This window comes from Lutjanus erythropterus, chromosome 5 (genome assembly GCF_056507025.1).
Source record: "Lutjanus erythropterus isolate fLutEry1 chromosome 5, fLutEry1.hap2, whole genome shotgun sequence".
Classification (NCBI taxonomy): domain Eukaryota; kingdom Metazoa; phylum Chordata; class Actinopteri; order Lutjaniformes; family Lutjanidae; genus Lutjanus; species Lutjanus erythropterus.
The window spans coordinates 28,054,318-28,066,584 of NC_139321.1; the positions used below are offsets into that span (position 1 = coordinate 28,054,318).

The following is a 12,267-nucleotide window of genomic DNA, read 5'->3' on the forward strand; positions in this document are numbered from 1 at the left end:
ATATATGTATATATACATACATATACATATACATATGTATATACATATGTATATATATATATATATATACATATGTATATACATATATATATATATATATATATATATATATATATATATATATATATATATATATATATTATATATATATATATATATATATATATATATATATATATATATATACATATATATATATATAGGGGAAGTGCTCACTAACATGAATTTTAAACAAAATCGTTAACAAAATTTGAGAGAAATAAACCTTCTGTGTGTATAGAATAAGTCTGAGATCTTTTACAACATCTCATGAAAAATGGGAGCAAAAACAAAAGTACTGCATTTATATTTTGTTGAATATATAAATGCATGTATATGAATATATTAGGGATGTCACTATAAACTGGTATTTTTAAAACTGAAATAATAATATAATGATAATAACACACAATAATATTGTGTAAATGATCCAGTGCCTCTTAAACATAATGTATGCTCTGTATGTGGTGAAAACCTGACATTGTGACAGCGCTGGTATATATATGCATATAGTGTATATGTATATATATAAATGTACATACATGGCAACAGTACATAAAAACCATTGTGGAAGTAGAGAACAGTGTGCGGATTCTACTTTATTACACAACTTACTTGTTTTATTTAATCTTTTGTTGTATTTTTCACCTTTCTTCGACGTCCTGACAGTAGAGTCAGACAGGACACCCAGCTGCCATTGAACCAGTGGTGTTGTCACTACATGGTTTGCACCACTGCACCACTACGCCACAGTGATGCCCCATTATGGTATTTACTCACTGTAGCGGTGAATCTGAACTGCTGACATGACTGTGAGATAAATCCAGGAAGGCTTTCCTCAGCATAGACTGAAGTATCTTTTTCTTGGTTCTTTGCAAAATTTCTCAGAAAGGCAAATTATCTGTGATTAAAAAACTGTTCACTAAAATGTGGGAGGTGAATGATATAATTTGAAATACGCCTAATGAAGAGGTTCTGCCCTGAACATTCAATTCATTATAATAATCAGCTCTATTACAACAATCCAACTGACAAAACAAAGAGATAAAAACTATGATTCACAATCATGCTTTATTCTTGTTGATTTCTTATAAAAGAATCAAATAAAAGGCTCTTCGAGATCTCACACACTGCTCAGTCTTTCAGTCTTGCTGTATCCCGTTTTCTTAAACTAAACTATACTTTTCTTTACACCTTAAGTCTCTCTTCATCTTAAATATCTTTTATTAGTTTGTGACTTCAAACCAAAACATCATTGATTGTCAACACAAAAATCTGTCTTAGCACCAGTACAATAAAACTGTACTTTAGCTGTTTTGAAATACTGTTTTTGAATGAGGGAGGAAAATCTCAGAATAAAGGGATCCTAATAAGTACATTTTCAAAATGAAGCACCAACCATACAAAGCAGTTTTTTTCATAGATAGGCTTGTCAGATACACAAGAGGTCAAATATATTAATGACTATTAAATTAAGCACAACAAACAGTGTAAATAAAACACTGCAACACAAAGCACTCTGGGGTCTGGAAACACCATATCGGGAACGTGGGGGACAGTCGTGGCTGCAGTTAAAGGGAAAGTTCGGATTATTTGAAGTGGGGCTGTAAGGTGTACTTATCAATAGTGAGCTTATTAACTACAGTAGATGGCCGTCGGAGCGCCCCAATCTGGAGGACCAGAGAGGTCCAACTAAAAAAATCAACAGCAGTTTAAATGTATGCTATATTTAGAGTATTTCCAATGAATTACCACCACTACATGAGCCAAATATCACTTTCTGCAAACCAACCAAACTGCACAGGTGAAATCAACAATTTTACCTCGCAGAACATGAGAGCTGCTGATCGACTGCTGCATCAATCTGTTAGTCTGTTATTGTGTGACTTTGGTGTTTGAAAAGGCCAGTTTGGATTTACCAAAGTCATATGAATAACACAAACTAACAGTTTAAGGGCTTGGCTTACATTAGGGCTTGGGTATCGTTTGAAAAACTCCAGTACTAATATACCAGTACTAATATCAGTACCCTTACAGTGATAACGTTACCAATAGAGTACTTCATTTGACACTTTTCCAAAGGTTTTTCTTTATGGAGAACAGCTGCGGTGATTAGCTACAAGCAACACCATATAAATAGCCAATTTTTTATAAGTTTGGGTACCAAAAAGATTGAATGCAGCAGCACTATCCTGTTCCAAGGTTCTTTATGTGTCTATTTTTCAGGATTATGGTAGAATAAAATGCTAATAAAAAGTTTTCGATATTTATTGGTTGTTATATTGATTGAGTATTTAAAAATAATCTTAGGATTAATCAATAAATGAGACATTAGATTAATTGACTAATCTGAAAAAAAAGTTAGATTAATTGGTTAAAAAATAATCATTAGGTCGAGCCCTATAACAGATTGAGGCAGCGGTAGACAAACAACCCGTGTTCTGTGAGATAAAATTACTGATTTCATCTGTGGAGTTTGGTTGGTTTAGAAAGAGTGATATTAGGCTCATAGTTTCCTGTAGCACAGTTTTCTGTCAGAAAAGGCTCTCTGGCAGCAAAATAAAGTGGTGAAAATATTGTAAATATAACTTATAATTAATTTAATATTAATTTTTTACATGGCTTTATTACCTTTTGCTGCTGACCCTGTCCACAGCACATCATTGCTTCCATGCTGATGCTCCTCTCTGCCTCTCTAAACTAGTGGCGTGTTACTGCCAATCTAATGTAGCTAATACACTTACTATTAATAAGTATTTTATACAACCCCATTTCAAATAGTCCAAAGTATCCCTTTAAGAGGGCGCAGGAGCAGGCTCTGGACTCCAGAGACGGTACTACTTTTCCTCTGAGCGAGATCCACAGGATTCTGTATCAGTTCAGGAGGAGTGCAACCTGGGGAGTGGAGAACTCTACTATCTGTCCAGTTCTGTAAACAAACTCTCAATCTCAAGCTCCAAAAAGACATTATTTCATTTCATACTGCGAGTGGGGACTTGCTGCCCAAACTGACTCTGTGAAATGTGGAGGAGAAGTAAACATGGTGAGCTGTTAGGTCCGTCCAGTGATAATCTCTTGAGGATGATAAAGTGAAAAATGAAAGGCAGGAGTCAAATGGAAATGAGCGGGTGATTATGTTTGAATATTATGTGCCGTTGGTCTCTCCTCTGCAGGTCTCCAGATCTCCCAGGTTGACGGAGAAACCATCTGGGCCAATGGCCTCCCTGACTTAAGCGTCTTAGCTTTACGCAAGAGTTCACCAAGATAAAAGCCTTGGATTATCTCCCGTCGAAAAATATCGCTTTCCCTTGGGAACAAACAAAAAGTCCTAAACATAACCCATCCTTTGCCACAAGAATACATTTATATAACCAAATGTGTTAACCCTGATGGCAAGATATACATATACACTACCATGTACATACGTAATCAATAAAAAAGGTTCTCATGTATTCAAATATACCTATAGATAGGAACCTGAAAGCTGCTTTCCAGCACCGACCACTCCCGTGTGCAGGTCCGTGTGATCACTTAATCACCTTCTGTCTGAGGTCAAAGGTTATAGGTGGAGTGTCAAGTCATTACTGGAGCTGACCCTCGTTACCATGGACGGAGAGGTTTCCTTGACTTGCGCCAACACACTTGATAACAGTTTGCACGTTGGAGGAGTGCGCTGAAAGGGAGGCTATCGGCTGCGGGCCTTCCCTGTGTGTGTCAGCGTCTCCTCCTCCTCTTCCTCCTCCTCCTCCTCCTCCTCCTCTTGCAGAATGTGAATGGAGGAGCCCAGTAGTCTCTGGAGCTCTGGTACACATCGCACCAGTTCCACAGGTCCCTCCTCTTCCTCTTCCTCGTCTTCCTCCTCCTTTTTCTTGCCTCTGTAGGGTGAAGCCAGAGTGGAGCTCACCTGGCTCACTGACACCTGCTTCCAGAGCTCAGCGCGTGACAAGCTCACCACCTCCAGGTGCGGGTAACGCGCCCGGAAGATCCGTGCCGACATCTTCAGACGCTTCAGGACGTCTGTCAGGAGGAACCAGTTGCAGAAGCTGCAAGAGAGAAAAAATGTCTAATATTAGCTCTAGGTTAGAGTAGGGATCTGCAACCTGCGGCCTTAGAGGTGCATGCATTTTTTTTTGTCCCTCTCAAGGGGCTCACCGTGGCTTTAACAAAAAAATACATTGAAATGAGTGACGGTTCTCTTTTTTTTGACATTTTAATTTTCATGTATCTCTGTTGTAGGTCTGAAGTGATTCTTACATCCTCCAACTACAAAACAGTGCGGCCTACACCATATCACAATTATTCATTTTGAATATTTCCTCAATTAAAATGTGAAAAATGTGTGTCCCTTGGCTCAGAGAAAAATAGTTGTCGTTCCAGACAGACTTTGTTATTTCGTTTTCACCGAAAATGGTTCTTTGAATAGTAAAGATTCCCAACCCCTGGGTTAGACTAGAAAAAGAAAAGAACAAGATTTTCCATTTTAGTTTGCCATATTATTTTAAGAGATGACATTGTGTGAAAATTGCATATCTTTTTTATATACTTTAACCCTCCCTCCCTCTGTTTTTATCACTCTGCTTAGCGCTGTATCTGTGGTGTCAAAATGTTACTCATAAGCTTTATCTATATTTAGATGTCTTATGGAACAAACTGAACATACTGTATATGTAAACACAGACAATCAGTACCTTTATTTCTTTCTCCTCTGTACTGGACAGTTCATTTCCAGAAACTAAAAGTCAAAACTAAACAAAATAAAAGATATTTCAACTTACAATGCAACTACATATATTTATATCTTTTACAGGTCCTCTGGCAACATCTTTTAATAAACTTCAAAATATATCTTTATAACACAGCTCGCTGTATATCTAAGAACAGGTAACAGGAAAGGAGAAAGCAGTACAAGCTTGCTCAGCTGTTATTGGAGCACAGAGTGAAAAGGGTTGGAACATAAGAAAGGTCAATTATACAAAGGTCTATGTATTTCTAGTGTTTACAGTTTACAATGGAAACAATCTTTCTTTCTAATTTTGCACTCCTTTTTTGTTGTTGTAGTTGTTGTGTAACTGTGTCAAAAGGAAGTCTGAGATCAAGATCCTTTGCAATTACTTTTTCTTGGGAAACTCTCCTTTGAGATCCAACTCTAAAATAAAGTTAGAGGGATAACTACCAAAAAAGAAAAACGCAGGATGTGAAACTCAGAGGTCAATAAGTAAATGTGGACACAGTAAAAAAGTAAACAGGCTTTGGTTTTTAGAGTTTCCTGATTTAAGAAAAAATGGCTGTTTGGCAGGTGACACTTAATTCTTGAGTTTCCCACACATCCAGCTACACAGTAATCAAAGTTAGGGATGTCTCATGCCTGATTGGTATCAAGGAGGATCCTGGCCTATTTAAAGGATCAGCATCGATTCAGCTAAAATAAAACTGATCAAAATCAGATCCTTTCTTTACTGAACTTTAGTGTGTTTTGTCCACATCAGCGCAAGAAAAAACGTGATTGGGACATGCCTGATTTTAAGCTCGCTCCAGGCAAATAAAACAAACAAAAACTAACTACATGTTTTCACAAATTGCCCAAGATGATGTAGTACAGTCCTTTCCAACAAGAGTCATCTTTTGTAAACTCACCCCTGGGTTAATGACACCTGAACATGATAACAGGGTAAGAGAGGCTCGGAGGAGAACTCAAACAGAAGGCAGTCTCTGTCCGAGTCCAGCTCAGTCTTCCCTGTCACACTCTCCTCCTGCTCCCGATTCTCCTCAGACAGCAAGAAGTCCCAGCACGGCTCCTGGTCCGTCTCTGTGAAGAAGAGTTCACCGAGGTCAGAGGGAGACGAGCTTGCAAACTGAACTGCTTTGATACAGAGTATGGACGCCCTCTAGTGGACAGTCTGTCCACACCAGCCATAACGACCATATGAGTGACTGCTGGTGACGCTGTGATCAGTTAAAGGAATACAAACTTTATGATGTCAGTCGCAGCTTGAAGTTAATTACATCCTACACAGAGACACATGGCCACAGACTTTGAGGGATTATTTACTGGTGAGTGTCATTTAATGCTGTAATGAAAACTTAGACATAATGAAACAGATACTTTGACAAATTAAAGCTTCATGTTTTCTGTGATGGGAAGTTAAGCGAGTCAGTTAAATTATCCTTGGTATCTCCAAATACTTTGTGAGACAGCATCACCAAAAGTAACATCAAGGCTATTGAATCATACATATTTCACAGAAATATATAAAAAACTATTCATTCAGAGAGTGCAGACCTCCCCAAGGCCAACAGTCCACTCTTCTATGATATCTAAACCTGCGAGCACAAATGTCACATTCAATATTATTGCTTGTTCTTGTGAAACATTAAGTTTGAATTTTTTTTTTTTTTCCTCTTAAAATGTGTAGAAGAAACTGCGAGAAATTTTTGCAAAACACGAAATGCCATATCTGGAGTCAGTGTTTGGTTTGTCCGTTTTGGGCTACTGCACAAACATGGCGGTGCAAAACTGTGGACTCCATGAAAGAGGACCTGCAACCCCCGTAGATATAAACAGCTCATTCTGAAGTAACGAAAATATATGAATTCTTATTTTCAGGTGATAATATACTCATGAAAACATATTGATGGATGCGTTTATTGCCGACAGTTTACATCTGAATGGCAGACGCAAAAATCACCTGCAACTACAGAGAAACACAGCTCATATAGGTGATGACGACAGGATGTAGGTATGTCATGCATATTAGTGCGACTGTGTAACTGCTATGTGAAACCAAAACTAACCGTATCAAATGCATACAGTCTAACAAAAGCATGCACCCAGGTTTCAAACCTTCAGGTTAGAATGCATCCTAATATGTACGGTCTGTATTCTGCCAAGGCCAAGTGCCCTATCTCACAATGTTAACAAAAGTGAATTTGTGTATCTGTCTTGCGATTCAGATTCACTACAAATTTTAATGAGTTCTTCCTTGGCCCTGCTACATCCTACCACCATGTTTCATGGAAATCGGGCCAGAAGTTTTTCTATAATCCTGCTGACACGCAAAACAAACAAACAAAGAAACAAACAAATGGCACTGAAAATAATAGCCTCCTTGATGACGGCAATTAATGAAAAACAAAAACCAGATTGGCATCATGGCCATTAATGTATTAATAAAAAGTTGTTAGAGAAGAAAGACTATAATATAAAAGCAGAATTGGACATGCAGGCTGTATTACGGATGATTTAAAAAGCTGTGTAAACCCTGCGGTTGTGAGTGTGATCGTCCTCCCTGAAAAGATTTATATTTTCAACACAAAAGTGGAGAATAATTTACAAGTCAAATGATATAAACCTGTTGGAACAACAGAAAGATAAATTGCCCAAACCAATGACACGAATAAAATACATGCAGTTAGATGGGGAAAATCTAAGCAGAGTGCTGATTAACTGATGGAATAAATTAAAACGATACACATAGTTGAACATACTCTGGTGAAAACTTGATCATCTTTATTTCATTCTTACTAAAACATTATATTTTAATTATTTAAGTTTGGCATGAAGATGGGAGTAGTTAAGAGTTTTGTAATAAAAAAGAAGTATATTATCCTCAATAGGGAGGACAAATAAAAGTTTCTACCGTTAATTTTTGTCCATTCAGTTTATCCAGCATGCTGCAGTTCACTTTCTCTTCATTTCCTCCATGCAACTCTAATCCTGTTCTCCCTCCACTGGATAACCGGCTCCCTGTGGCTGTTTACAACACAGTACTGATGTTGGTACACAAGGCTAACATCCCTGCACGTCCCGATGGCCGAGCCTGAGCCCGGCCTACAAACACGAATAATTTCCCTGCAGCAACCTGGTCACTGCTCCAACGAGCCTCAACTCATCTTCCTCAGAGAGGGAGGGAGTTTTCAAACACTTTTCCACCAACATGTACACAAATTGAAATGAGAGATTTGATTGATCAATGGACTGATTGGCAGACAGAAAGAAAAACATATCCAGCTACTATTTTAAAGTTTCTTACCAAAAAGGGAGCTGCTGTAGAAATCCCAGTGTAAACTGGGGTCCTGTTCCTTGCGGCCTTCCAGGTCTGTGAAATAATCTGTGGAAAAACAAAAACACACACAGTGTACTGTGTTACATTCTGAGTTAAGTTTGCATGTCATCACTGATGAGCACATTATGTGTTGATGCTGATTCCCTTGTCAAAAACAAGCAAAACATGCGATGGCTTTTGCAGTTATCTGAACAAAATAATAAATAATTTTGTCTAATAACAGACAAATTTGTTCAATACTAGAAATATATAAAAAAACATACAATTATAGTTTAATAACAGACAAAGGCTTTTATTAATTTTTTAAAAAGTAATTGAATTAACAAAGACAACGCCATGGGATCTAACTTCTGTGTTATTCTTCATGTATCTCCCCAAGTTTAACAGCAGAATATATCTTATATGTCATCATTGGTACAATTAATATTGTGTGTTGATCAGAATTGTGATTAATGGTTTGGTTGTGTTGCAGAAGATTTACAGATTTTGAACTGAGCCAAAGCATTTTTTAAGTTTGAGAATGGCTGTAATAGTCAATACAAAACTTAGGGATACATGATATTGGATTTTAACAGATATTTTCTAACTTGTTCTGTTGCCAATGCCTACACCGACATATATATGTTAATCACCTATATGCGTCACCTTGTAGTGGAACTAACACATTAGTCCGTCTACTCTTGTCCGGCATTCCATTTACCTCAGACACTGGAAGTTGAAGCTGGGAATAATGTCACACCTGAGCTGAAAGCGTTCCAGTTCAACAAGTCAGAAAACAAAAGACAAACGCCCCATTGAAAACCGCCGATGTGCTTGATAACAAAAGCCCTATGCAGTATTCTGCACATACAAACACCATAGTATCATGTCCACAGAGAGAAGTTGGACAGTCCCGTGTGTACGACTTATTTAATGAGCCACAAAAGACAGGTTTCACTAACGTTTCACTACTGTCATCTTGGAGTTTGTGGTTGGAGTTGGTGAGGTTCTTCTGACTGTGTGACTTGGAAATCTGACAGGACATTCCAATTGAAAATTCCAACTGGGAACTCAGAAATGGCAATTTCCCAGGTCAACTGCACCATTATCACGATGGCCCACTGACAATGCAGACATAAAATACAAAGCTTTTCAAAATGTACACATTACCAAACTAGGGCAGACAGCTTTTTTTGCTGGTGCCTGTTTAGCTTTGTTCTACACAGACTGGCAGTTAAAGTTGGAGTGTTTCGTCATTCATTTTGGGCCAGTATGATATTTCATTTTAACGACTTTATCTACTTATACAGTGACATGCTCATATTACTGTGTATCCTTCACAAATGTTGTCAATAAGTACCAGAAAATTAACCGACATGGCAGTTTATCCTCATGAAATGATCTGTTTTGAGGCTGTCAGTGGTTTCCAATGCAAAAAGAAAACTGGGCATCGGAGCTGTGTGTGTGTTTAGCTGTATTACTGAGCTCTCATCTCTCTATTTACCTGAGATGCTATGTGTTAAAAAAAACACACTCCAGTAAATACTGATATTACAGCCCAGTTAATAGTGAAAGAAACACCCGCAGCAGTGAAGTGTTGAAGCTGCTGACAGATGTTTCCTCACTCTCCACAGCCCGGCCAAGTGCTGGAGAAATATCCTTAAAACTGGTCAACACCAACAACTGTGATGTGAAAATAAACTACAAAGCTAAAGACACAGAGTGTCTGTAAACAAGCTGGCTGGAGGATCTCCCTCTGGTCCACTTTCACAAGCAGCAGAGTCATTCATGTCAGAAGTTTACCAGGAAGTGTAATTTACCACTTTGCCCGACTCAGTTATGAAGCGAGGTAGACACTGGGGAAGCAAATGTAAAGCAGTTTACTTAATCAGTCATTGTTCTTCTTAATGATCAATAATTGAGAAATCATTAGAGGCTTTTACTACACAAAGTGCATGTTTTTTTTTCAATGAAATTTATTTAACCTGCCACAGACTGACTTTGCACCACAGTGACTGCCTGACAAAACTTAATTCTTTTGATTTTTATTTAATAATATGAGCATATTGTTGCTGTCATGGTTGAGTTATTGGCTTGATCTGTTTAATGCAACATTCTGCAAGTAAATAATGAGCAGATCATTTTTAAAAAGGGATAACTCTGCAAAGAAGTGATGGCAAAGGAAGGAAAAGTCACGGTGAAGAGGTTAGATGAGAATCTGCAGTGCTTGCATCAGTTTGTGTGAATTTGTACCTCCAAACATGTCACCAAGGTGAGATTCACCTTTCACTGTGTTGCTATTTTCATATAGAAAACCAGCTGAGGGTGTCCCTACTGTGTAGAAACTTGAGTTGTCACAATACCAGAATTTTAAACCTCAATAAAACAATAGTGTAAAGAAACGATACTTGATACAGATGTAGCCTCTGTGATGAGGTCCTCAGAGTCAGAGTCAGTTTATTTGCCATTTGCAGTAGACAGTACATTGGAAATGGATGTAAGAGCCCATAGAGCTCTTGCTATGGCGCCATGCACCGGCACCATCTTCCAGTATCTGTCCTGCTTTGACCTTGCAGGGTTGCTGGCTGAATGAGATCCCCTGTGATGATGTAGTGAATGCCATGTCGTAACGTCCCTAAGCCCCATGTGAAGAATGCTGTTGCACTGTTTTATCCATCTATCAGGAGGAACAGTGATTATGAAAGCTAAAGCAGTTTACTGCACCTGAAATCAGATGTTCTTACAGTATCATAGGGCTATTAATATGTATGAGCGAGTGTGCTTCTCACACAGAGCATATTTAATGATTATTAGGCTATCATATCATAAGGTCATAAGTATTACGCTTCAGGTTTTTGTTATTATAACAGAAATGAACATAAAATTAGACTAATCTGGCTGGGAAATTAATGATATATAGTAAAAAAACAACTCATCTGAGCAGCTGACTTTATCTGCAGCTAAACCGGGACAAACTAAGGCAAAGAGAGAAATAACTGATTGATATATTTACTGTATTTACAAAAAGGCATGAATAATTAGGATTTTGTTGTAGACAGCCTTACACAAAGTTTTAAAAATTTTCTCTAACTCACCAAATCACAAAACAGTGTGATTTTAAATGAGTCTGAAGACTTACGACTGGATACCACCAAAACTATTAAAAAAATGAATCAAAATAGTACAATTTTGTCTGTCAATTTCGGACAACCAAGCTCAGCTATAAGACAACAAAACAGTCAGACGTCTGAAAGCAAGCCGCTCAAACAGTGAATGTCACGCCCTTTGTGAATGTAATAAATTATATTGAAGTTAAGTTCTAACATAAGCTGCATGCAACCTGTATTGTTAATTGCCCGCTGTGCCAAATGTGATAGTGTAGTGGGAGCAGGCACAGAGCTTATTAATGTGTTGCTTGAGTGACTGTATAGTTGGCAAACACAAGTTTTATTATTTATTTTCTTGTCTCATTTCAATTAGCTTTATTATAGCCTTTGTGTTGTGTTGTTTATTGAGTCTGAAGTGTTTGTTGATGATGTGAGAAATGGATTTAGCCTGGAGTAAACAGCTATTTATCCAAAACTTGTTTCACTGATGGAAAAGGAGGCTAATAAAAAGAATGAAATACCTGTGAGGAAGGTCTTCATGCTCGTGCTGTGGGCCAGTTTGACGGGTGTGTGTCCAGAGTAGGTGGCCAGAGTCGGGTCTGCACCATGGTTCAGAAGCAGCCAGACTATTGGCAGGTTATCACTCGCCACCGCATCATGAAGAGGCCTGAAGAAAGAACGAACAAAACACAAATGCCTTTCAGGGATTGTACAACTTTAGACCTCGCCTGAAGCTATTTGCAAACTTGCATATGTAGTATCAGATGTGTGGAAAGTGCTACAGCAGTGATTCCCAAACTTTTTAAATTGCCATACCCCTTCAGATGTTCAATTTCCAGCTACTTACCCCCCACTCACTCTTATATGTTTTTTTTTTCATGTTTGTAAGCTCTCTCTACACACACATATATAAAATCTACTTGAAACTGAAATACTCTACACAAGTTAATGAGAAGGATGTGCTTGAGAGGAGGCACATAACTCTGCAATGTCTGGCTGATTCTGAGAGAGTCTCAGTCTATATATCACTTCATGTACCAGTAGGGGAACATATACTCCAGTTTTGGAATAGGGGTACA

At 37.9% G+C, this 12,267-nt stretch overlaps 1 protein-coding gene across 4 annotated transcripts in view; it reads right to left on the minus strand.

The window, feature by feature from the left end:
• Positions 1–2,046: 2,046 nt before the first annotated feature.
• bcorl1 (BCL6 corepressor-like 1) overlaps positions 2,047–12,267 on the minus strand; it is a 33,323-nt gene continuing 23,102 nt past the window's right edge. For 3 of the 4 annotated variants that reach the window (XM_084719521.1, XM_084719520.1, XM_084719519.1), the window contains exons 9-12: positions 11,710–11,855; positions 8,070–8,147; positions 5,674–5,845; positions 2,047–4,082 (exon numbers count right to left, since the gene is read on the minus strand). In XM_084719521.1, the coding sequence (XP_084575647.1) occupies positions 3,725–4,082; positions 5,674–5,845; positions 8,070–8,147; positions 11,710–11,855 (754 nt within the window). In that variant the 3' untranslated portion in view covers positions 2,047–3,724. Of the gene's footprint in view, positions 4,083–5,673; positions 5,846–6,556; positions 7,790–8,069; positions 8,148–11,709; positions 11,856–12,267 lie in introns of those variants that run through there. The other variant, XM_084719522.1, reaches the window with a different exon arrangement.